Source organism: Ictidomys tridecemlineatus, chromosome 1 (genome assembly GCF_052094955.1).
Source record: "Ictidomys tridecemlineatus isolate mIctTri1 chromosome 1, mIctTri1.hap1, whole genome shotgun sequence".
Classification (NCBI taxonomy): domain Eukaryota; kingdom Metazoa; phylum Chordata; class Mammalia; order Rodentia; family Sciuridae; genus Ictidomys; species Ictidomys tridecemlineatus.
In genome coordinates, this window is record NC_135477.1 from 90,456,217 (window position 1) to 90,479,041 (window position 22,825).

Consider the following 22,825-nt stretch of genomic DNA (forward strand, 5'->3'; position numbering starts at 1 on the left):
GAACTGTTTTCATGAAAAATTATTTGTGTTTCTGAAATTTATGTATATGTTGCCTGCAGCTATAGCTTATTCATCTTCAGTGCTATTAAATATTCTGTGAATGTGTGACAGTATATTCACTTCCTGGTCATGAACTTCTGGGATAATTCTTGGGTTTTTTTGCTATTACAAACAGTGATACTAATAGTATTCTTATTTGTGTGTGTGGACACTGAATGTAAAATTAAAAATTTTCCTAGAAAAAATCTAGAAGTGGAATTTCTTGGTCAATAGATTAATAAATGATCAACTTTACAAGATGGGATAATTGTTTTTCAGCATGATGGTACCAATTTATCTCACAATCAGAATGTATAAGAGTTTTCATTAGTTTACATATTCTGCAAACACGGTATAATCAGACTACTTAATTTGTGTCAATCTGGAAGGTATTTCTGAGTATGGTCATAATTAGCATATTCCGATTCACTTAGAAGTAGAGCATCTTATTTTGTATTTATTGGGCACTTACGGGACCTTTTCTGTGTAATCCCTGTTTACCACTTTACCTATTTTTATATTAGGCCATGTGTCTTTTTTCGAACTGCCCTGTATTTTATATAGTTTTATATATTGTAGATTCCCACTCCTTCATTTTTTAAAACTATTTTTTAGTTGTAGATAGACACAATACATTTATTTTATTTATTTATTATTATGTGGTGCTGAGAATCAAACCCAGTGCCTCACACATGCTAGGCAAATGCTCTACCACTGAACCAGAATCCCAGCCCTGCCTCCTTCATTTTTAAAAAATATTTTTTTAGTTGTAATGGACACAGTACCTTTATTTTATTTGTTTATTTTTATGTGGTGCCAGGGATCTAACCAGTGCCATGTGCATGCTAGGCAAGTGCTCTACCACTGAGCACAACCCCTGCCCTCCTCTTTCATTTTTAAATGGCATTTAATAATTGTAAATATTATGTATACTGCAGTATGATAATTTGATACAGGTATAGGATGTATATATAATGATCAAATCAGGGTAATTAGCATTTCTTTCTCCTTAAACTTTTATCATTTATATGTGTTGGGAAACTTTGAATTCTTCTAGTTCTTTATAGCTCATAACAATTTACATATATTTTACAGTCACCCTTCTATATGTGGAACATTGGAACTTATTCCTGCCTATGGAACTATATATTGATACCTGTTATTCAATCTCTCTTCCACTCACCTACCCACCTCCAATAACCACTATCCTATTTTGTACTTCTATGAAATAAACTCTTCTAGCTTCCACATATGAACAAAAACAAATATCAAGTGACAAATGTCTTTCTGTGCCTGGATTAGTCTCCTAATGTCCTCCAGTTCCATCTATGTTGCCACAAATGACAGGATTTCATTCTTTCTTATGATTGAATAATACGCCATTGTGTATGTCACATCTTTATTCATTCATCTGTTGAGGAGCACCTCAGTTGATTTCATATCTTGGCTAACATTAATAATGGTGCTTCATTAGCACAGGTGTGCAGGTATTTCTTTGTTAAAATTATTTTATTTCTTTGGAAATAGACCCGTAGTGGAATATCTAGATCATGTAATAGTTCTATTTTTAGTTTTTTGAGGAACCTCCATATTGTTTTCCTAATGACTGTGCTAATTTACATAATCTACCAATAGTAATTCCTCCTTTTCCACATCCTTACTAGTTTTTTTGTCAATTTGATTATAGACATTCTGAATGGGGTGAGATGATATCCCAGTGTGATTTTTGATTCACACTTCCCTGATGATTAGTGACATTAGCATTTTTTTATATGCATGTTAGCCATTGATATATCTTATTTTGAGTAATATTTATTCAGATCATTTGCTCATTTGTTAATTGTTTTTACTGTCGAGATTTTTTCAGTTCTTTGTATGTTTAAATGGATTGAATGTCAATCTCTGTTGAATGAAGTGCTTATAAATATTTTCTTCCATTCTGTAGGTTGTCTCTTTACTCTGTTGTTTCCTTTTCTGTACAGGAACCTGTTAGTTATAATACCATTTATTTTTGCTTTTTTTTTTTTTAAATCTGTGCTTTGGTTCTTATCCAAAAAAAAATCATTACCTATATAGAAATTTTGAAGTCCCCTGTGTTTTTCTAGTAGTTTCATAGTTTCAGTTCTTACTTATGTATTTGATCCAATTTTAGTAGACTTTTGTACATGGTAAGAGATATTGGATCTAGTTTCAATCTTTTGCATATGGATATCCAGTTTTCCCATTTATTGAAGAGATGTCCTTTATCCAATGTCTGTTTGTGGCACCTTTGTTGAAGATCAGTTGGCTGTATACAGGTAGATTTATTTTTGGAATCTATTCTGTTTCTTTCATCTCTGTTTTGTGTTTTATGTCAATACCATGCTGTTTGGAAATTACTTTGTGTAGTATAGACATTTTCATGATATTAATTCTTCAATCCTTGAGAGCTTGTTTGAAGGTTCTAGCACAGAGCACTGCAACCTGTATACTCTTCACTGAAGAAAGGTGCTTTTCTATTGGGGAAAGTTGTCTTTTTTGAACATTCAGCTTCAGGAGGGATGCATGTGGAGCAGTGAGGGAGGAAGGGAATACCCATTTTGCCAGCCAGATCAGCAGCATCAACCCTCGTGATCAGTAGGGTGACAGATGTCACAGCCAGATGCCCTCACATCCATTCTTCAATCCTTGAATATAGATGTCTTTTCATTGTTCTGTGTCATCTTCAGTTTCTTTCATCAGTGTTTTGTAATTCTTATTGTAGAAATCACTAAGTTCTGTGGTTAAATACATTCCTGTTTTAGAAATTTTGTCATTAATGCTATTGTGAATGTGGATTACTTTCTTGATTTCTTTCTAGACAAGTTTGTTATTGGTATATAAAAATGCTACTGCTTTTGTGTATTGATTTTGTATCCTGCAATCTTACTGAATTTGTTAATCAGTTCTAACATGTGTTTTGTTTGTTTGTTTTGTATATCAAATCATGTCATCTATAAACAGGCATTCTTTGACTTCTTCCTTTTCTATTTGGATATCCCTTGTTTCTTTCTGTTGACTTAATGCTCTGGCTCAAAATTTCAATGTTATTTAAGAGTGATGAAAATGAATATCCTTGTCTTGTTCCTGATCTTCAAGAAAATCATTTCAGCTTTCCCCCTTTCAGTATGATGTTAGGTATAGGTTCGTTAGTTGTGGCCTTTATTGTGTTGAGATACATTCTTTCTATACCTAATTTATTGAGGATTTTATTTTGAGGGGATTTTGAATTTTATTAAATATTTTTCTGCATATGTTGAGATGATTATAGTTTTATCCTTCATGTGATGTATTTAGTTCATTGATTTTTGTCATATTGAAGCATCTTTGCATCCCTGGGATAAATCCCATTTAATTATAGTGTATGATATTCTTTTTATTTTTTTATTTTAATTTTGTGTGTGTGTGTGTGTGTTTGTGTGTGGTGCTGGGGATTGAACCCAGGGCCTTGTGCATTCGAGACAGGCACTCTACCAACTAAGCTATATCCCCAGCCCTTACCCTCTTTTTTTAAAATAAAGATTTAACCCAGGGATGCTTTACATTGAGCCACATCCCCAGTCCTTTTTTTTTTTTTTGAAACAGGTTCTAAGTTGTTGAGGGCCTCATGAAGTTGCTGAGGCTGGCCTTGAACTTGTAGTTCTCTTGTCCTAGCCTCCTAAGTCACTGGGATTATAGGCATGCACCACCATGCCTATGTATAATCTTCTTAAATTATTCTTCAGCAGTAAATTCATCATAGCCAGAAGCACAAATTCTTCTCTTTATTTGTTTAACCTTAAAAAATGAATTCTTAACTTCATATTTTTATTTTCTAGTGGAAGACCACTATTAGGATAATTAACAAAGTATTTAAAACCTTCATACTGAACATATATTGATAGTAAATTTTATGGCTTAGACATATAAACAGATATTTGGCAAAATAAATGTGAAACATAACTCTCATTTCTAGATGGCTTAATGGTACAGATAACTCCAGAGACCATGGACGGTTTGCGGCTAGCTCTACGAGAGCAAAAAGACTTTAAAATTACCTGTGGAAAAGTTGATGCAGTAGATCTAAGAGAATATGTGGATATCTGCTGGGTAGATTCTGAAGAAAAGGGAAACAAAGGGTAGGAATTTTTTGTTACTAAAATGTACTTGATTTGATATAGGGGGAAGGATAAAAACATTCTTATAATAAATTAAATATTTTATGAATGAATATAGAATTATGCCATTAATTTAAATACTTATACTCCAGTTAATAAATACAGCCTGTTTTTTTCAAATATGTACTTAACCAGCCTCATAAGGGTTTTCTTGGGCAGGATGCTGTTAACAGATGGGCAATTTGGGAGAGGGCTAATGTTAAAACATCCACTATGTAGTAGCATGAGCTTGCTGCCAGGGCTGAGAAAAGATAAATTTTTTTTCTGTCAAATGAGTAAGCATTCTTTTTGGGTAAGTCTGGATCATTTTGATTTACTATAAATACAAACTAAATTTAGTATACATATTAGAGACCTTATAGATTATTACTGCCACTCTTCCTCTTTTCAGTTAATCATTGTATTTCTTTCTGGGGCTAAGGGCTAATGCTAAAAGATTCCAAAATAGATTTTTCAAATTCATGAGACATCTTTTCTGTTAGGAGAATATTTAAAGCCTTTTAAACCTAGGTCTAAATTGGACATATATGAAGAAGGACATATAATTTATTGATGAATGAAAAAAATTGTTTTACAGTCAAGAAATCATGATAAGTGAGCTGCAGGTTTAATTATTTTGTATATAATTGAGACATCTTGTTGCTGCTTAAAATGTAGGACTTTCATAGTTTTTCTCATCTCATTTGTTCAAATCTAATAATTCATTTCAGAAAAGCACTTTTATGCTAATAATCGTAGTATATTGCTTTATTCTGCAGTGTTATCAGTTCAGTGGATGGAATATCATTACAGGGATTTCCAAGTGAAAAAATAAAACTGGAAGCAGATTTTGAAACTGATGAGAAGATTGTAAAGTGTACTGAGGTAACAGAAAGGAGATTGCTTTCCTTTACATTCTGTGTTTGGATATGGTTTTTGTATTTTGAATTTGGACATGGTGCATGCTCAACCTCTGAATGTTGAAGTGTAGCTTAATACACATTTTACTTTGTTTTACTTTACACTGGTAGGCACATGCATATTTCTGCCCTAGCCTGTCTCTTACACACTAGATGTAGATTTCCCCTAGGTGTACTTTTAGGCTATCATCATGATGGTACTGCTGCCAGCTAATGGTTCAGTTTTGGCAACATTGCCATCTTTGTATTGTAATATGTTATTTTAATTTTTCTCTTATTTTACAGTAAAATATTTTATTGACATGCATTTATAATCAGCATTCACATATACGATGAAAGTTATTTGTGCATGTTCTAACTTTGTTTTCTTTTAAAGAAGAGGTAATGAAACTATAGATGTGTATACTCCCTAGCCCCTTAATCTGCTTCTTTATTCTCCTTCTGCCATCTCCCCTGGTCAGGCAACTGGCAATTGGTCATTCATTTCTTCCCCACCCCACATTTTTTTGTTGTTGTTGTTGTTACATTATAGTTGTACATAATGATGGGATTTGTTGTTACATATTCATATATAAACACAATATAACAATGTAATTCAGCCAGTATTGCTCCCCAGCACTTCTCTCCTCCCCCCACCTCCCACTGGCATCGTTCATTTCTTATGTAATACATACATTTTTAACTTATAATGTAGAAATCAGAGAGAATATAGGAATAAGAAAACATTGTTTTAATATTTTATTTTTGAGGAAGGTCACAGTTACTAAGTCTGACCTTAAACTTGTGATCTTCCTGTTTCAGCCTTCCATGTAGAGCTTAATTGTTTCATTTTGAAAGTTACTTTGAATCTTAATCATGACTTGTTTCCTAATTAAATACGTTTCAGGTGTTTTACTTCCTAAAAGACCAGGATTTATCTATTTTATCAACTTGTTACCAGTTTGCAAAAGAAATAGCCATGGCTTGTAGTGCTGCACTCTGCCCTCACCTGAAAACACTAAAGAGTAATAGAATGAATAAAATTGGACTCAGAGTTTCTATTGACACTGATATGGTAAGGATGCTTCTGTGATGAATTTTTAAATGAATATATCATATATTAAAATAATCAAAAGATTTTTCTCTAGCCTTTTATTTTGAGAAAAGGGAGCCAAAATTTGTTGAGCATCAAATGTGTGCTATAAATTCACATATATTATTTCTATTAATCTGTGCAATAGAGGTCAGCATACTTTTTGGTAAAAGGCCAGATAGTAAATATTTTAGGCATTGTAGGCTGTTTGGTTTCTTTCACAAAAGTTCAACTCTGCATTATAGTTAGAAAGCAGCCACTAACTCTATGCAAACAATGAAATGTGGCTTTTATCTATGAAATTTCCTGTACCCATTGGGACCAGATTTGGGCTGCAGGCCATAATTTGCTGACCCTGCCCATGACTATCCTATTTAATAGGAATGTTTTTAAATTTACTTATTCTGACTAGATTTATATTCACATGTTTTAAATAAGACTTAAAATGTCTAAAAGCAAATACATAAAAAAGATCATTTCAGCTAAACTTTTTTTTTTTTTTGCCATGACCATGGAGGGATTATGTAACAGCATAAATTCTTTTTAACATTGCAGAGTAGTTGGTTAAATAGTAATTTATTTAACCAGATCTTCATGCTTATTTGCTATAGGTTGATTGAAATTTAGGTTTTCCACAATATTTTGCTTGTGTATAAGTGTGAGCATAGACATAAGGAAAATTCCTAGAACTAGAATTGCTTGATCCAGGTATGTGCTCAATAGGCATTGCCTTATTGTCCCAAATAGAGATTATGCTAATTTATATTTCTACCAATGATTTTTGAGAGTGCTCTTTTTTTATCAAAACAGTATATAATCAAACTTTTTTTATAATAGCATGTAACAGTATATAATCAAACTTTTTTGATTATATATTTGGAAATATAGATTTTTCAAAGCAGATTTTTCATTAGACTATTTAATCTAAACATGGGTGCATCCTTATGCCAGTGTTCTTTTCTCTAGCCAGGATGTGTTATTTTCATACTTCTGAAAAGAGGAAGTTTTGTTTTCATTACACTATTAAAAGTTCTTTTTTCAAGGAAGCACCTGATAATGAATTGTTATTTCAGTAAGCATTGCTAATGTTTTCTTTTTTATTCAAATGTATTAAAATATAATTTTCATCAGCACTACTAAATTCTAATATCAACGTTTATTGCAATAACAAAATTGAAATATTTCTAAGAAAAATCTTTAATACCATGGTGTTTTTATTTAGGTAATATTGGTAATTATTCATAACTGCAGCCAGTGTATTTATATATTCATTGAGAGGAAATGTAAAGTATAAAATTATGACAATATTTATGATATATATGTGAGGAACAATTATAATTTATGTAATAGATGGATAGAATTACTACAAGAGAATACAGGATTTTTTAATAAATAATATATCAAGTATTTTATTAAAATGCTGAATATTCTAGGATATTTTAAAATTTATCTTCATCAATGGAGCTAAACAAGATTGATAATTTTCTAGGATCATCTCATCAATATTTGTTTTCCAGGTTGAATTTCAGGCAGGATCTGAAGGTCAACTTCTTCCTCAGAATTACCTAAATGACCTTGATAGTGCTCTGATACCTGTGATCCACGGTGGGACCTCCAATTCTAGTTTATCGTTAGAAATAGAATTAGTATTTTTCATAATAGAAAATCTTTTTTAATGGAAGAATGTGCTGTATTATATATTGCAAACTATTTTGTTAAAATTAACTCCAGCACTAAAGCTGAAATGCCACAAACACTAAAAGTAAATATTTGATGTTTGAAACATATAAGCTTTGCTTTTTAGGCAGGAATGATCTTTTAAAATCATTAGCACAATATTTAAATACCTAAAAATTTAAGTGATCCACAGTTTTTGAAGCTTTACATTTAATACATGTACTAAAATGACAAGGATTCCTTATATCTTGAAGAAATCTGTAGCATTTACAGCATTATTTAAATGCTAAGCCAAAGTGTCTGCACTTAGTTATACCTCTTTATACCAAGAATGATTTTAATGAAGGCTCTATTCAGATGTAACCTTATGAAGGAAATGTCTGTTTTGTGTATATGCCAGTTAGGATACTGGTTTCTAAAGTCTGTTAAAAATGTATTTCAATGGCACAGACCAGTTTCAAGATCTTTGACTTATGATTCTTTGAATAAAACTGATAACTTATTTGTATAATTGGAGTGGAGACCTCCCTCCATAATTAGATAAACTCTGATTGTTTGGATTAATTGCCTTTTTTCTTCTCACTTATTTTATATATATATATCATTTTCTTGATTAAATGGTTATTCTTAAAATGATTATGGGTGCTTTAGGGTTTTGTGCTTCTATATTTAAGTATTTGTTTTTATAGCAACTTAAGATTCAGAATGTTTTATAAGAATTTAATAATTTATAAATAGGCAATATTTTTGTATCATAGTGCATTATTTTTTTCTCTTTTACTTTGAAAGTATACCACTGTATTTAACACTTCTACCATTGATTAACAAAAGGCCAGAGTACCCCTCAAATAGTCATTATGTAGCAATATATTAAGCCTGAAACAAGTTTTTTTCCCCCATGTTAACTCTTAGAAATATCTTGACAACCTTACATGTTTTCATTGACACCAGTACATTATCAAGTTTAATGAACTAATTATTCTTACGTATTTTCAATTCTTTATATAATAGTTATTTTTTATAATAGAATATTGAATGAAGTTAAAGTCTATGTTTTTGAAACTATTGTAGCGCTTTCCCTTTTACTGCAAACATTTAAAAAGAAGAAGAAAAGAAAAAGGGCATATATTATTCCTGTCATTTAAGTTATATAAAATCAATTATTATTTTAATGCCTTTTTTATTTGTATGTGTAATATATATTTTTTTGTATCAAAAACACTCATTGTATGTCTGAAGAAAAAGAAAGAAACTACACTAAATAACCCTGTAATAAGAAAAATATTTGTGAAGCACCTCTTATAAATTAAATTGAGTCTATAACTCAGGATCTGAGGTCTCATGCTAGGAGAGACCAAGAATTTTAATGTTTGGGCATCTGGTTCCACTGGATCACATCTGTGGTTCTAGTCAAAGACACAATTTGGAGGAAAATATCATTCCTCTGGAAATCACTAGTTCATAACAGTGTAAATGTTACAGATGTTAAATAAAATGGCAACAAATTATAACTTGTGAAATTTATTGAACTGGTATAAGATAAAGACAATTACATATGAAACTCAATTTATGTTTTCTTTATTTAGAGTGTTTGTTTTGCAGTTTAGTCTACACTTATTTTGTGATGCAATTGCAGAATTTATAAATACTAAAGTTTCCTTAAAACATCCAAAGGGTAGAAGTTTCTTCTATGATGGGATAGTTTGGGATTTGTTTTTATAAAGCCTCTACCTTCAATAAAAATTGGAATTCTACACCCAAGGTTTGAAGGCACATTTTAAAGTATTCTTTATAGACATATATTTCTGAAAGCATTTGCTACTTATTTGGCCATATTCTTCACATTGAAACTAAAGTTGGATTTTTAATTTTTTTAAGGTAAAGAAATAGAATGGTTCTTTGTACTCACTCTGCAATGATCTATTTTTGTCGTATACCTTTTATTACAACTCTCTTTTTTCTGAATTTTGAAATCTGAAGTAAAATGTAGCCTATCAGTTGTATACAACTATTAGCCAGCAAACTGTGTGTGTGTTTGTGTACATGCTATGTGCAGAGCACGTTATTAGGTCATTGGTTAAAAATGAATAAACAATTCTTTCCCTCTTGGAGCTAAATGTATTAAACAGAGGATTAATGTATAGCAAAAGTTTTAGATTGCTGTGATAGACATGAATCTTGACTAGGTGATTGCAAAACAGTTGAGGAGGCGGCCAAACCATTAATGAGAAGGCATCAGAGAACCTATTAAACTCTGGGCAGTGAAGTTGGCAAAAGCTGAAAATCTGAAAAATCTGTAATATTATAGAAAGACTCAAATTTCCTTTCTAAATCAATTTAAACCAGTCTTTGGTATTGTGTGGATGTTTCATCTTATGATTTAATTATAAAAGTAGTAGCCTGACTATGGTTCTCAACTGCCTAGGTGTATAGCAATCTAGATTTAGGTATTGTTCATAAACAAAGAACAGAGCATTTATTTTTAATAGCAAGCATAACTTTCATGATGTGACTCAAATTTTAAAAGAAAATATCTTGAAATAAAACAAACTTCCAACTCATCCCAGGTTTTATTTTTCTTCTCTGTGACTTAAAGTTTTATGTAAATATGATTTAAAAAACAAATATTAAAACTCCCTCCCACCTTGTACACATCTACCTTGTTCTTCTCATCCACAAGTCTCAACAGGTAATCATTTTTATTTGTTCCTTATAAATTATTCCAAGATTTAGGTGCTGTAGCAACAAATACAAATAAGCATATTCTTATTTTCTCCCGTAATTTTTTTCAAGTGTACAATATATTGTACTCACTGTGCTGTATAAGTTGAACTTACTTCTCCTAACTGAAATTTTATATTCTTTGGCCAACATCTCCCACAATGCCCCTGCCATCTTCCATCCTTTCTGCACCCTAGCAACCACCATCTATCTACTCTCTGCTTCTAAATTCAGCTTTTTTAGATTCCACATAAAAATGATCATGTGTATTTGTCTTCCTGTGCCTATTGTATTTTGCTTAACATAATACCCTCCAAGTTCATGCTTGTCACAAATGATAGAATTTCCTTCTTTTTTGAAGCTAAATTCCATTGTATATTCAAACCACATTTTCTTTATCTGTTCATCTATTGGTAGATACTCAGGTTGATTCCATATCTTGGTATGGTGAATAATCCTGCAGTGAATCATGGGGGATATATATATAAAATCTTTAACAGAGTGGTTTCATTTCCTTTAGATACCCAGTAGTTGGTTTGCTGGATCATATATTTCTATTTTAAATTTTTTGAGGACTCTCACACTATTTTCCAAAATTATTGTACAATCCTCTCTCATTTCTTGTGTATCAGTTACTTTGGTTTACATAGCATATGTTTAGGATCCTAGAGATCTTATTGCTTTTGTTAAACTACTTTACTCAGTAATTGGTAAAAACATCTAAATTATAGAAAGGAAGAAAGACTCCATTATTAAAAGAGTTATGACATGTGTCTTAATAGGAAGACTTTTTAATAACAAAACTTTTATTGCTGAAATACCTGAATGGTTATTTTTTATTGAAGCTATATTTAAAATTTTTTTTTCCTATCAGGCACTAAACTTGCCATCTAAATTTATCTTTTATCATTTAATTACACTCATGGTTTTTTCAAATCAGATTTTAATAGTTTCAAATCTTATTATTACTATAATAATAATAGTAATATTATTTGGTATCAGGAATTCAACCCAGGGGCACTTAATCACTGAGCCACATCCCCAGTCCTTTTTTGCATTTTATTTTAAGACAGGGTTTTGCTGAGTTGCTTGGTGCCTCTGGTTTTGAACTCGAAATCCTCTTACTTCAGCCTCCTGAGCCACTGGGATTACAGGCATGTACCACCACACCTGGCTTCAAATCTTATTCTTAATATCCCAGTTTTTAATTTACCTTGGAATGATATGTAATACTAATACCTTTTGGAAACATTTTCTGCCTTACATTGATAAAATTTAGCCATGTTTTCATTGTTTTTACAGATGAACAGGTTTAATTCAAGTACTATAGTAAAAGCCTTTGTAAAAAAAAAAAAATTAAAAAATATGTTAGCCTTCAGAATTGCCTCCAGTGATCCCCACTGCCTGGTATTCGTGCTCTTGTGTTGTCCTCTCCTACATTATACTTGTGTTGGTCTTTGGGATCAATAGAATATGGCAGAATAATGCATTGTGAAAGATTGTCTTTTTTTCCCCCTCTCTTTTTATTGGATAAATGGGGAGGGGCATGAATTCAACTTGCCAGGTATGGGCAATTGTATAGCCTATTTGATGAGAACTGAAGCTTCTTCCTGCTGATGGCCACATGAATGGAAAGTAGATTCTCCATCTCTAGTTAAGCCTTCAAATTGTAGCCCCAGCCAGTGGCTTGAATACAACCTCATAAAATCCACCCAACTAAGCCAAACTCACATTCCTGATCTTCAGAAATTGTGTATGATAATGTTTGTTTTAGGCTTAAGTTTTATAATAGTATGTCATATGCAGCAACTAACATTAAATAAAAGATACCCATATTTTTGAGCAGCTCTAAGTTTAACAATTTAGCTCTAAATAGCGAAAAATTATTAGTTGTTATTACAGAATTAGACATATTTCTTTTTAACATTTATGGAATGCATGCCACAAGTAGTATGTGGTAAGTGCAGAAAACACCAGGAGAGTAAGTTTTACCCATACGGAAACAAAAGTGCAACTGTGAGAAATTTTCTATTTTTGAAAATTGAATGCTAGTATATTAGATTAATGCTTCTGCTGAAAACAACCATAGCTGATTAAAATACAAAATAATTTTAAAACCCCAAAGAGATTTTAAGACAATAAGAAATGTCCATCCTCATCACAATACCAGACCTTAAATTATACTACAGAGATATAGTAATAAAAATGGTGTGGTATTGGCACCAAAACAAGTATGTAGACCAGTGGTACAGAACAGAAGACACAGAAACAAACCCACATTCCTATAGTTATACTAGACAAAGTTGTCTTAAACCAATATGTATAATTCACATCAATAGGCTTAAAGACAATCATGATCATTGCAATAGATGCAGAAAAGAAATTGACAAATCAGCACCCCTTCATGTTCAAAACTCTATAGAGAAGGGAGAGTAGGAACATACTTCAACATTGTAAAAGCTATCTACACTAAACTCAAGGCCAACATCATTCTAAATGGAGAAAAATTGAAAGTATTCCCTCTAAAATTTGGAACAAGACAAGTATGTCCTCTTTCACCACTTCTATTCAACATCCTTCTTGAAACTCCAGCCACAGCAATTAGAAGAAATTCAATGGATACAAATAGAAAAAGAATCCCCCTCAAACTATCACTATTTGCCAATGACATGATTTGATATTTAGAAGATCCAAAAACATTCCACCAGAAATCTTCCAAAATAAATGAATTCAGCAAATAGCAGGATATAAAATCAACACCCATAAATCAAACGGATTCCTATATATCAGTGATGAATCTACTGAAAGAGAAATTAGGAAAACAACCTTGTTCACAATAGCCTCAAGAAAAAAAAATACTTGGGAATTAATCTAACAAAAGAGGTGAAAGAACTCTATAATGAAAACTACAGAACACTAAAGAAAGAAGTTAAAGACAATCTTAGAAGATGGAAAGATCTCTTGTACTCCTAGATAGGCACAATTAATATTGTCAAAATGGCCATACTACCAAAAGCATTACAGAGATATAATGTAATACCTATTAAAATCCCTATTCTTCATAGAACTAGAAAAAGCAATCATGAAATTCATTTGGAAAAATGAGACCCAGAATAGCCATAGCAATCCTTAGAAAGAAGAGTGAATCAGGAGGCATCACAATACCAGAACTTAAACTATACTACAGAGCCATAATAACAAAAACAACATGGTATTGGCACCAAAAAGACACAAACCAATGGTACAGAATAGAAGACAGAGACAAACCCATATAAATACAATTAACTCATAAGATAAAGGTGCCAAAAACATTCGTTGAAGAGCCTATTCAACAAATGGTGCTGGGAAAACTGGAAATACATGTGTAACAAAATGAATTAACCCCTATCTCTCACTCTGCACGAAACTCAAAGTGGGTCAAAGACTTAGGCACTAGAATAGAGAGACTGTTCCATTCCAAGTTTTTGGAGGAATTTCCATACCAATTTCCAGAGTTGCACCATTTGCAGTCCCACCAGCAAAGTATGAGTGTACCTTTTCCTCCATATCCTCTCCAACATTTATTGTTTCTCATATTCTTGATGATTGCCATTCTGGCTGTATTGAGATGAAATCTTAAAAAGTAGTTGTGTTTTTTTGGAGGTGGGGTGGGGGATACCAAGGCACTTGACCATTAAGCTACATCCCCAGCTCTATTTTTATTTTATTTAGAGAGAAGTTCTCACAGAGTTGCTTAGCGCCTCACCTTTGCTGAGGCTGACTTTGAACTCATGATCCTCCTATCTCAGCCTCCCAAGTGGCTGGGATTAGTTTTGATTTGCATTTCTCTAGTTGCTAAGATGTTGAACATTTTTTTACATTTTTATATTTGTTTTAATTAAAAATACATGACAATGCACTTTGATACATCATATGTAATCGAGTATAATTTTTCATTATTCTGGTTATACATAATGTAGAATTCCATGGATCATACAGTTATATGTGTACATAGAGTAATAATGTCTGATTTGCTCTACTATCATTCCTCTCCCCTCCCTTCACTCCCTTCTACCTAATCTAAAGTAACTAATTTTTCGTAGCTCCCTCCCATTGTGAATTAACATCCATATAACAGAGAAAACATTCGACTTTGGCGTTTGGGGGTTTGGCTTATTTCACTTAGCATGATATTCTCCAGCTCCATTCATTTACTGGCAAATGTAATAATAGTTTCATTCTTTAAGGCTGAGTGATATTCCATTGTGCATATATACCACATTTTCTTTATCCATTCATCCGTTGAAGGGCACCTAAGTTGGTTCTATAGTTTAACTATTGTAAATTGAGCTGCTATAAATGTGTTTGCATCATTGTAGTATGTTGGCTTTAAGTCCTTTAGGTATAAACCGAGGAGTGGGATAGCTGGGTCAAATGGTGGTTCCATTCAAAGTTTTCTGAGGATTCTCCATACCAGTTTTCAGAGTGGTTGCACCAATTTGCAGTCCCACCAGCAATCTGAGTGTACCTTTTCCTCCATATCCTCTCCAATATTTATTGTTGTTTGTATTCTTAATAATTGCAATTCTGACTGGGGTGAGATGAAATCTTTCTTTCTTTTCTTTTTCTTTTTTTTTTTTTTGGTACTGGGGATTGAACTCAGAGGCACTCAACCACTGAGCACATCCCCAGCCCTATTTTGTATTTTATTTAGAGACAGGGTCTTGCTGAGTTGCTTAACACCTCACTTTTGCTGAGGCTGGCTTTGAGCTTGGGATCCTCCTCTCTCAGCCTCTAGAGCCGCTGGGATTACAGGCATGCGCCACCACACCCCACTGAGATGAAATCTCAGTTTTAATTTGCATTTCTCTACTTGCTAGAGATGTTGAACATTTTTTCATATATTTGTTGATCAATTGTGTTTCTTCTGTGAAGTGTCTATTCAGTTCCTTTGCCCATATATTGATTGATTGGGTCATTTTTTGTTGTTGTTGTTTGTTTTTTGTTCTTTGGGGTTTTTTTTTTTTTGTGTGTGTGTGTGTGTGTTAAGTGTTTTGAGTTATTTTTAAATCCTAGAGATTAATGCTTTACACAGATGACCTCTTCTTATTTCACTCCTCTAATACACATACCTTTACCCAGTTCAGACCAATCAGAAATCATGAATTATTTAAATACTCCTTTATATAACTAAACAAAAAGTTGCAGGCTCTCAGGTTGATACTTGTCTTTCATGTTCTAGTCCTTGTAAGGCTCTGTTGTCTGTTATTTTTCACCAGTGCTCCATAAACCCTTCACTTATGAAACCCTTCCTCTGGGTCCCCCCTATAAAAAAAGTGATCAGACACAAATTTGCTGTAAAATTTTCAAGCATTCAAAAGTAAAGAATGGTATAATGAAACCATATAACCATCCTACAAAATCCAATTCAATAATTATCAAGATTTGCCACTTTTTCTTCATCTATCCCTTCCTTGCTGGAGTATTTTGAAGCAAATCACAGAAATTTCTAAAAAATACGTAGTCAAGAGAAATTCTGAGTCAGTTATTGTAAAATCTATCAAAGTACTGAGCTAATATAGTGACCAATAGGTCACAAAAACTTTCTACTATAATCAGTACCATCAAGAAATGGAGAAGACAACCTGCAAAGTGTGAGAAAATATCTGAAAATCATCTGTTAAAAGAACTTGTATTCAGACTTATATAAGGAATTCCACAGTTCAACAATAAAAACACAAATCCAATTTAAAAATTGAGCAAATGAATATTTCCTCAAATCAAATATGCAAACGGCCAATAAACCCCTGAAAATATGCTCAATGTTATTAGTAGGGAAATCAAGACAAAAAATCAAACAATGAGATACTTCTTCATATGAACTAGGATGCCCATAATTTTTAAAAAGTTATATAAGCATTGGTGAGAATGTGTAGAAATTGAGACCTTAGTAAAGTGTTTAAAGGAATGTAAAATGGTACAGCTGCTTTACAAAACTGGCAGTTCCTTACAAGTTGAAAATAGTGTTTCATAGAAGAAGCAATTCCACTCCTAGGTATATACACACAAGAAATACATCCACATGAAACTTGTACATAAATGTTCATAGCAGCATTATTGATAGCAATCATAAAGTAGAAACAACTCAAATGTCCACCAACTGACCAGTGGACAGGTAAAAATGTTTTGCCACTGGAGTCAAGCTCACCAGAAGATAGTCCAGTGGAATTCTCAGAGAAGGGGAGAACTCTACTGAGAACAACAGTGTTCTTGACATCTGTGATGGAAAAGCATATCAGCACATGTCAGTATAAGCACAGAGACTTACCTAAGAAAGTAAGGGATACAGATTCAAGGGAGAATGCAGGCCATCTGGAGAGATGTGTTTTTGTGGTTTCTGGCTCTTCTTTAAAAGAAACATGCTGAGGGATGGGTATGGTGAGGTATGTAAAAATATCATCAGTTTGGTGATCTCAAAATGGTTTCTGGTGGTCTGCTTATTCTCAGGATCCTTCAGCTGACATAATTTCCATTATCTGATCAAGAAATAATGTTGGGTTTTTAAAAAAAATCTCATCTCTCTTTGCTTAATACATTTATTGGGCTAATGAACAGTATACAAGTTAATTATCATAAGTGAATGATTTTACGGTAGCTCGAATTTACATATTTCCCAGAAATTATGGAGTGACAGGCCTGGGAGAGAGAGTGGCTTGGAGAGTGATAGGCCTGGAAAAGTATGTGAAGCTTTAAATTAAAATATTTCCTTGGGCTGGGGATGTGGCTCAAGCGGTAGCTCGCTCACCTGGCATGCATGCGGCCGGGGTTCCATCCTCAGCACCACATAACATATAAACAAAGATGTTGTGTCTGCCGAAAACCAAAAAATAAATATTAAAATTCTCTCTCTCTCTCTCTCTCTCTCTCTCTCTCTCTCTCTCTCTCTCTCTCATTTTATTTATTTATTTATTTTTTAAACTCAGCAAGGATTTATCAAAAAAAAAAAAAAAATCCCAGGCTATCTTGTTCCAAACCCTGTGTATTTCCCCACCCCCTTATACCACCAGTATCAAGCCAGGCAGATCTTTAGTTATTTAATAACTGTGATTAAATTGTTGAACTATAATCAATGGATGCAATTTAAAAACAAAATTATTGTGTTCACATTCCCACCACTGTGCTAAAGGGAAAGCTAAGAAAAAGAACCTTGTATTCTGGTCAGGGAAGAGGATTCCCAATCAGGCAGCAACTAGAAACAAGGCGACCAGTGATGAAAGCAGAGAACCGCAGCTTCATTTCCAAGTGCAGACCGGCTTCCTGGCAGAGTTGGTGAGAGGCCAGGGAGGGTTGATCAGCTGGAGAAGTAACTTTATGAGTTCTTTTTTCTCCTGCTAAATCTGAGGTTTCCAGTCGAGGCATAGGGGGTGAGAACAGATCCCCGTAAAGGTCCTTCCAGCTCTAAGTTCCATGATGGTCCTAAAGAATACCTTTGCCTAAGCAAAGGCCCTGGGGCTGGAGGGAGTCTCAGTGAGTTCCTTTGTTCAGTAGTCTTGTCTGCTTAGAGCAGCGAATGCCTGCCAGAGGATGAGAGAACAAAGGCTAAAACTGGAAACGCTGAAGAGATTGAACTTGCTGCTGGAGGCAGTGGGAGCCATAGTCTATCCTGGAGAAAGGGAGGAGTAATGTGATGAAGCCAAATTGTTGAGGACAGAATGAAGAGGGGATAGAAACCGGTTCACCATCATGTTGAATATTTTCTGTTAGCCTCTTTGCCCTGCATCCTCGGCTCTGCACTGTGCCAAAACCACTTAGGACTGCATCAAGGGAGCTCCTTGCTAAACGGAGGTGCAGCAGGAGATCAGAGGGCAGGGAAAGAGTGAGATGGGACATTCCCTCTTCCCCTTGCCTCTTCCCCTCCTGTGTGGCTGCGTTTGCATTCTCTGGGAAGCCTGGCCTCACCAGGTTCCTGCACCCAGTTCTCTGCCATTGCCTCTCCAGGCCTAGATGGTCCTGGGATATCCTGAATTTAATGTTGCCAAGAGAGAAAGGTAGAGGATGCCCAGTTAAATTTGTATTCCAGATAAATAATGAATGATTTTCTAGTTTAAGTATATTCCAAATATCATGGCTTTAAGTATACCTGTAAATAGTTATGCTAAAAATTATTCATTGTTCATTGGAAATACATAGGTAACTTGGCATCCCTTATTTTTATGTGCCAGCTGTGAAAACCCTGCCTCAATCCCATGAAGCCAGCCTATGGTCTCTAACTGTCCCCTCATTAAACATTTTCAGAAGAGCCTTTGACAGGTCTTCCATTTCATACCATTTCTGATCCATGCACAATGAGATTTCTGATTCCCACTGAGGTTCTAGGGGTTGAAGTAGCCTGTCCTTCTGAGGGTGAACCTTGGCCAGGACCTCTACTCTGGTGCCCAGTCTGTCAGCATTTACTGCTTTCTCCAAAGCATAGGCCCAGAGGCCCCAGGGGAGCTCTCTCTCTCTCTCTCTCTAAAAAAAAAAACAAAACTATATTTCCTTGTTTTTCCTTTATGTGGCCTTTCTAGCTACTTCTTTATTTCTTCTGTTCTACCTCAGTTTTGTTTTATGCAATGGAATTTATTCCACCATAAAAAGGAAGAAAGTATTGACACATGCTGAAACGTGGATGAACCTTGAAAAACATTATCCTTAATGAAAGATGCCAGAAACAAAATGTCATTTATTATGTGATACCATTTACATAAAATGTCCAGAATAGGCAAATCCATAGGGATAGAAAGTAGGTAAGTGGTTGCTTAGGGAGTATGTGTGTAGGGTGGGGGTGGGGGGATAGAGTTGTTGCTTTGGGGTGATGAAATGTTCTCAAGTTCCTTGTCATGATGGTTGTACAACTCTATGAATACTATGAATTTGCTGAATCATGCACTTTAAATATACAATTATTAGTCATTTCATTACAGAAATGTAATCAGATGCAAATCATCTGTTTATCTCAATAAATCTATTTTTAAGTTAAAAATTTAAGTGAAACTTTAAATTTTTATTATTTTACTTATTTTTATTGGTGCATAATTAAAAGTAGAATTCATTATGATATTTGCTCATGAACATATTTTAATCAATCTCATTCCTTTACTTCCCCTTCCCTTTCCTCCTCCCTTCCCCTGATCTGCTTACTCTATCTAATCTACCCATCTCTCTTCTATTATTCTTTTAATTCGTGTATTATATTTACATATAAAAGCAAGATTCATTTTGTTGATTTATGCATGGACCTGGCATAATTTGGAAGATTTCTTCCCTAGTACTTTCTAATACCCCCTCCTCCTCCCAATCGCTTTCCTCTAATCTATTGATCTGTTCTATAAAATTTTAAAACTTTAACGTAATGACTTCAAAATTGATGTCATTAAAACGTAGTGTTTTCTTAAGTATAGAAATCTTTTCTGATGGACCTGGGGAAAATCTAGAGAATACGAAGGCCTGATTGAGGATAAATAAAAATAATTGTAACTCAAGTCTAGAAGGATTTAAAAATATTAAAGTCTGCAGGGTTGGTTGAAGACAGCCTCCATTCGGGTTCCAGGTCAGCGCTGTAAGTTCAATTTTACCGCTGGCAGCTTCAGTTGTATTAGAGTTGCATTAGCCGAACTCCATAAAGCCAGGTTGCTCATCCAGGTTAGTCAGAGTCCCAAGGTGCTCTTCCTGCATTAGCCTGGCTTCAGAAAACAAGGAGTTTCAGGCGGGTTAGGAAGGCAGTGGGAGAGAGAGCCGAGTTGGGGAGTCTTTCGAGTTTGAAGGAGAAGGGGAGAGAAAACTTGAAGCTTCATCTAAATATCCTTGTGCAACAACACTCCGTTTTATGGAGTAATAACGATACCCTTTCTAAGATTAAAAAGAAAATATATCCAACTTATTTGGAAATTCGTGCCCCACACCAGCAAATGCTTCCCATCGCTGTGGTCTTCCCTAGGATAGCACTATCCGCCAGGGACCCGGCCACAGCCACAACCACAGCCACGGGCAGGCGAAACTGCGCAGGCGCGGCACTCCCCGCGCCTTCCGCCTCAGCCTTGCTGGTGCGCCCAGGAGCTAGGAGCTCGTGGTTCTCCGAATCCGCCTGCCACGCGGGCGATTGTAGGCTGGTTGCCAATCGCTCGGCGCCTGCGCAAACGGCGGGCGTCCGTCACCATGACAGCGCCTGCCCGGGGCCTGGGTAAGCAGGGGTCCCCAGGGCTTCCGGCCGGGCGGGCTCGGTCAGAGTGCGCAGCGCGGCCCTGAGCCCCGAGCTCGCCGCCCGCCTTTCCGAGCCAGAGCCCGGAGTTGGGCCTCTCTGAGAGGCTCGTCTGGCGGCAGGGGAGTGTTTCAGGTCCTCTTAGCTCTCCTCACCTAGTTTTCCTTGAACTGAGCGGCTCCTGGCGGCCGGGGATGGGCGCGCGCCCACCATCCTGTGGTAGAGAACCAGGGTTCCCGGGAGGGCGTTAAAGAAAGAGCGTTTAGGGCGCCCGAGAACGGCTGGTTTATTATTTGGAGATCTTGGTTGGTTTGAAGGGATCGTGACACTTGCCCAGCCCATAATTTCAATAGACAGAATAGGGAATAACCCATGGTCAAGTGCGCTGCTGCTCTGGGAATTAGTTGAGGGTTGACAATGCAGGGAAGGCATGGAGCACGGCCTGCCACCTTCTCGGTGCACGACTTTTGCAAGCTACTAACTAGTGTATGCTGTTGTTTGACCCCTGGAACCCAAGGTGTTTTAAACCGCGGACGTCGAATTCCCCAGAAGGTTACAGTCTCTCTTACATAAGCATGAGTGGTGGCATTAGACAGCCTCGGTGGCGCATTCCTTCATCAGCTTAGATATTTTACAGAATGTAAATATAATAGGTGATCTTTATGGGGCATTTAAAGTATATTGAAGTAGGTCAGAGCTTTCCAGTACCAGGATTTGGACTCATTACTAGTAGTAACTTTTTGGTGTTTTCTCACAATTCTGACTTTTAAGAAAGTAGAGTAAGATCATAGTAAATATAAATTTTTTATCCTGCATTTTTCCTAATATCACCATGTCACAAAGCTTTCTATAAACAAATAACTTTAAGTGACTGAATTGTTTTATCAAAAATTATACTGTAATTTATTTGACCAATTTCCTCATGTTTCCTTTTTTTAAAAAAATCAGAACTCATGCAGTAATGAACATCTTTTTATTATTCTTCCTCAATTCTGATTTTAAAAAATCTTATGCAAGATTTTTGTAACAAGAATTACTGAATCAAAGAATGTGAACATTTTTTAGGGCATACGTTAAGCCTCATAGAATGTTTAATTCTGAAAGTCCAAATTTTGGACTAGGCTCACTCTCAAAAAATTAACCACTCTCATTATTAAGCTGTAAAAATACAGATTTTCCTGAATTAGTGCAAGGTTTGCAAAATGTTGGAATAAATGTGTGCTCAGGTGAAAATTTCCAGATTGTGACACATGCCATTAAATAATAATAATGAATTCTAATCTCATGACCAGTTTTTGGCTTAGCTAATTCTTAACCAGTTTATTTCACTAGGTGAATCATTTTCTTCCCTTAACTTTTTTAAAAATAATATCTTCAGTGTAAAAGAATTCAAAAGGCACAATAGGATTTTTAGTGCAAGGTTCCCTGCAGTTCCTCAGTCAGTTCCTCTCCACACAGGCATGTGTTACCATTTCTTGTATATCCTTTGAGAGGTTCTGTGTACAAGCCACATGTAAAATATATAATATGTTAATATATGTAATATGCATAGTCTTTCTCCCACTTTCTTTATATACAAATTAATTTTATAGCACTAGTTCTTAGCAGCTTAGAGTAAGTAAGTTTATTATATAGTTCTAAAAGTCTTCAAAACAGTATAATTCAGTGGTTGGCAGTGTATTCACAGACTTGTGCAACTATCACTACAGTCAATTTTAAACTATTGTCATCACGAAAAAAAGAATTAAAATCCTCTTTATACCTCAAACCATAGCTGCACATCTACTTTCTATCCCTACCTATTTATCTTTTCTAGAGCGCTAGCCTAGCACATGCGAGGCGCTGGGTTAGAGCCTCAGCACCACATAGAAATAAATAAATATCTATTCTGGACATTTCATATAAATGGAAATGTACAGTGATGTGATCTTGTCTGTATGACTTCATTTTGCGTAGGATTTTTCAAATTGTGTTCATATTGTGGCATGTATCAGTATTTCATTCCTTTTCAGGGTCAAATAGTATT

General features: G+C 34.7%; 2 protein-coding genes and 1 long non-coding RNA gene across 8 annotated transcripts in view; 2 read left to right on the forward strand and 1 right to left on the reverse strand.

Annotated features, from left to right (window-relative positions):
* The window catches only part of Zfyve16 (zinc finger FYVE-type containing 16), a 41,597-nt gene extending 31,174 nt beyond the window's left edge, over positions 1-10,423 (forward strand). For 4 of the 5 annotated variants that reach the window (XM_078044333.1, XM_040273783.2, XM_040273785.2 and 1 more), the window contains 4 exons: positions 4,013-4,175; positions 4,973-5,078; positions 6,000-6,167; positions 7,703-10,423. In XM_078044333.1, the coding sequence (XP_077900459.1) occupies positions 4,013-4,175; positions 4,973-5,078; positions 6,000-6,167; positions 7,703-7,861 (596 nt within the window). In that variant the 3' untranslated portion in view covers positions 7,862-10,423. Of the gene's footprint in view, positions 1-4,012; positions 4,176-4,972; positions 5,079-5,999; positions 6,168-7,702 lie in introns of those variants that run through there. The other variant, XR_005728661.2, reaches the window with a different exon arrangement.
* Positions 10,424-19,266: 8,843 nt separating this feature from the next.
* LOC144376442 (uncharacterized) lies at positions 19,267-21,269 on the reverse strand. The gene is made up of 2 exons (XR_013436931.1): positions 20,955-21,269; positions 19,267-20,284 (listed from the first exon to the last, which is right to left on the reverse strand). It is a non-coding gene; the product is annotated as an uncharacterized LOC144376442 (long non-coding RNA).
* The window catches only part of Fam151b (family with sequence similarity 151 member B), a 31,610-nt gene continuing 29,342 nt past the window's right edge, over positions 20,558-22,825 (forward strand). Inside the window, exon 1 of one of the 2 annotated variants that reach the window (XM_078044401.1) lies at positions 20,558-20,781. In XM_078044401.1, coding sequence (XP_077900527.1) covers positions 20,757-20,781 — 25 coding nt within the window. In that variant the 5' untranslated portion in view covers positions 20,558-20,756. Of the gene's footprint in view, positions 20,782-20,810; positions 20,935-22,825 lie in introns of those variants that run through there. The other variant, XM_078044397.1, reaches the window with a different exon arrangement.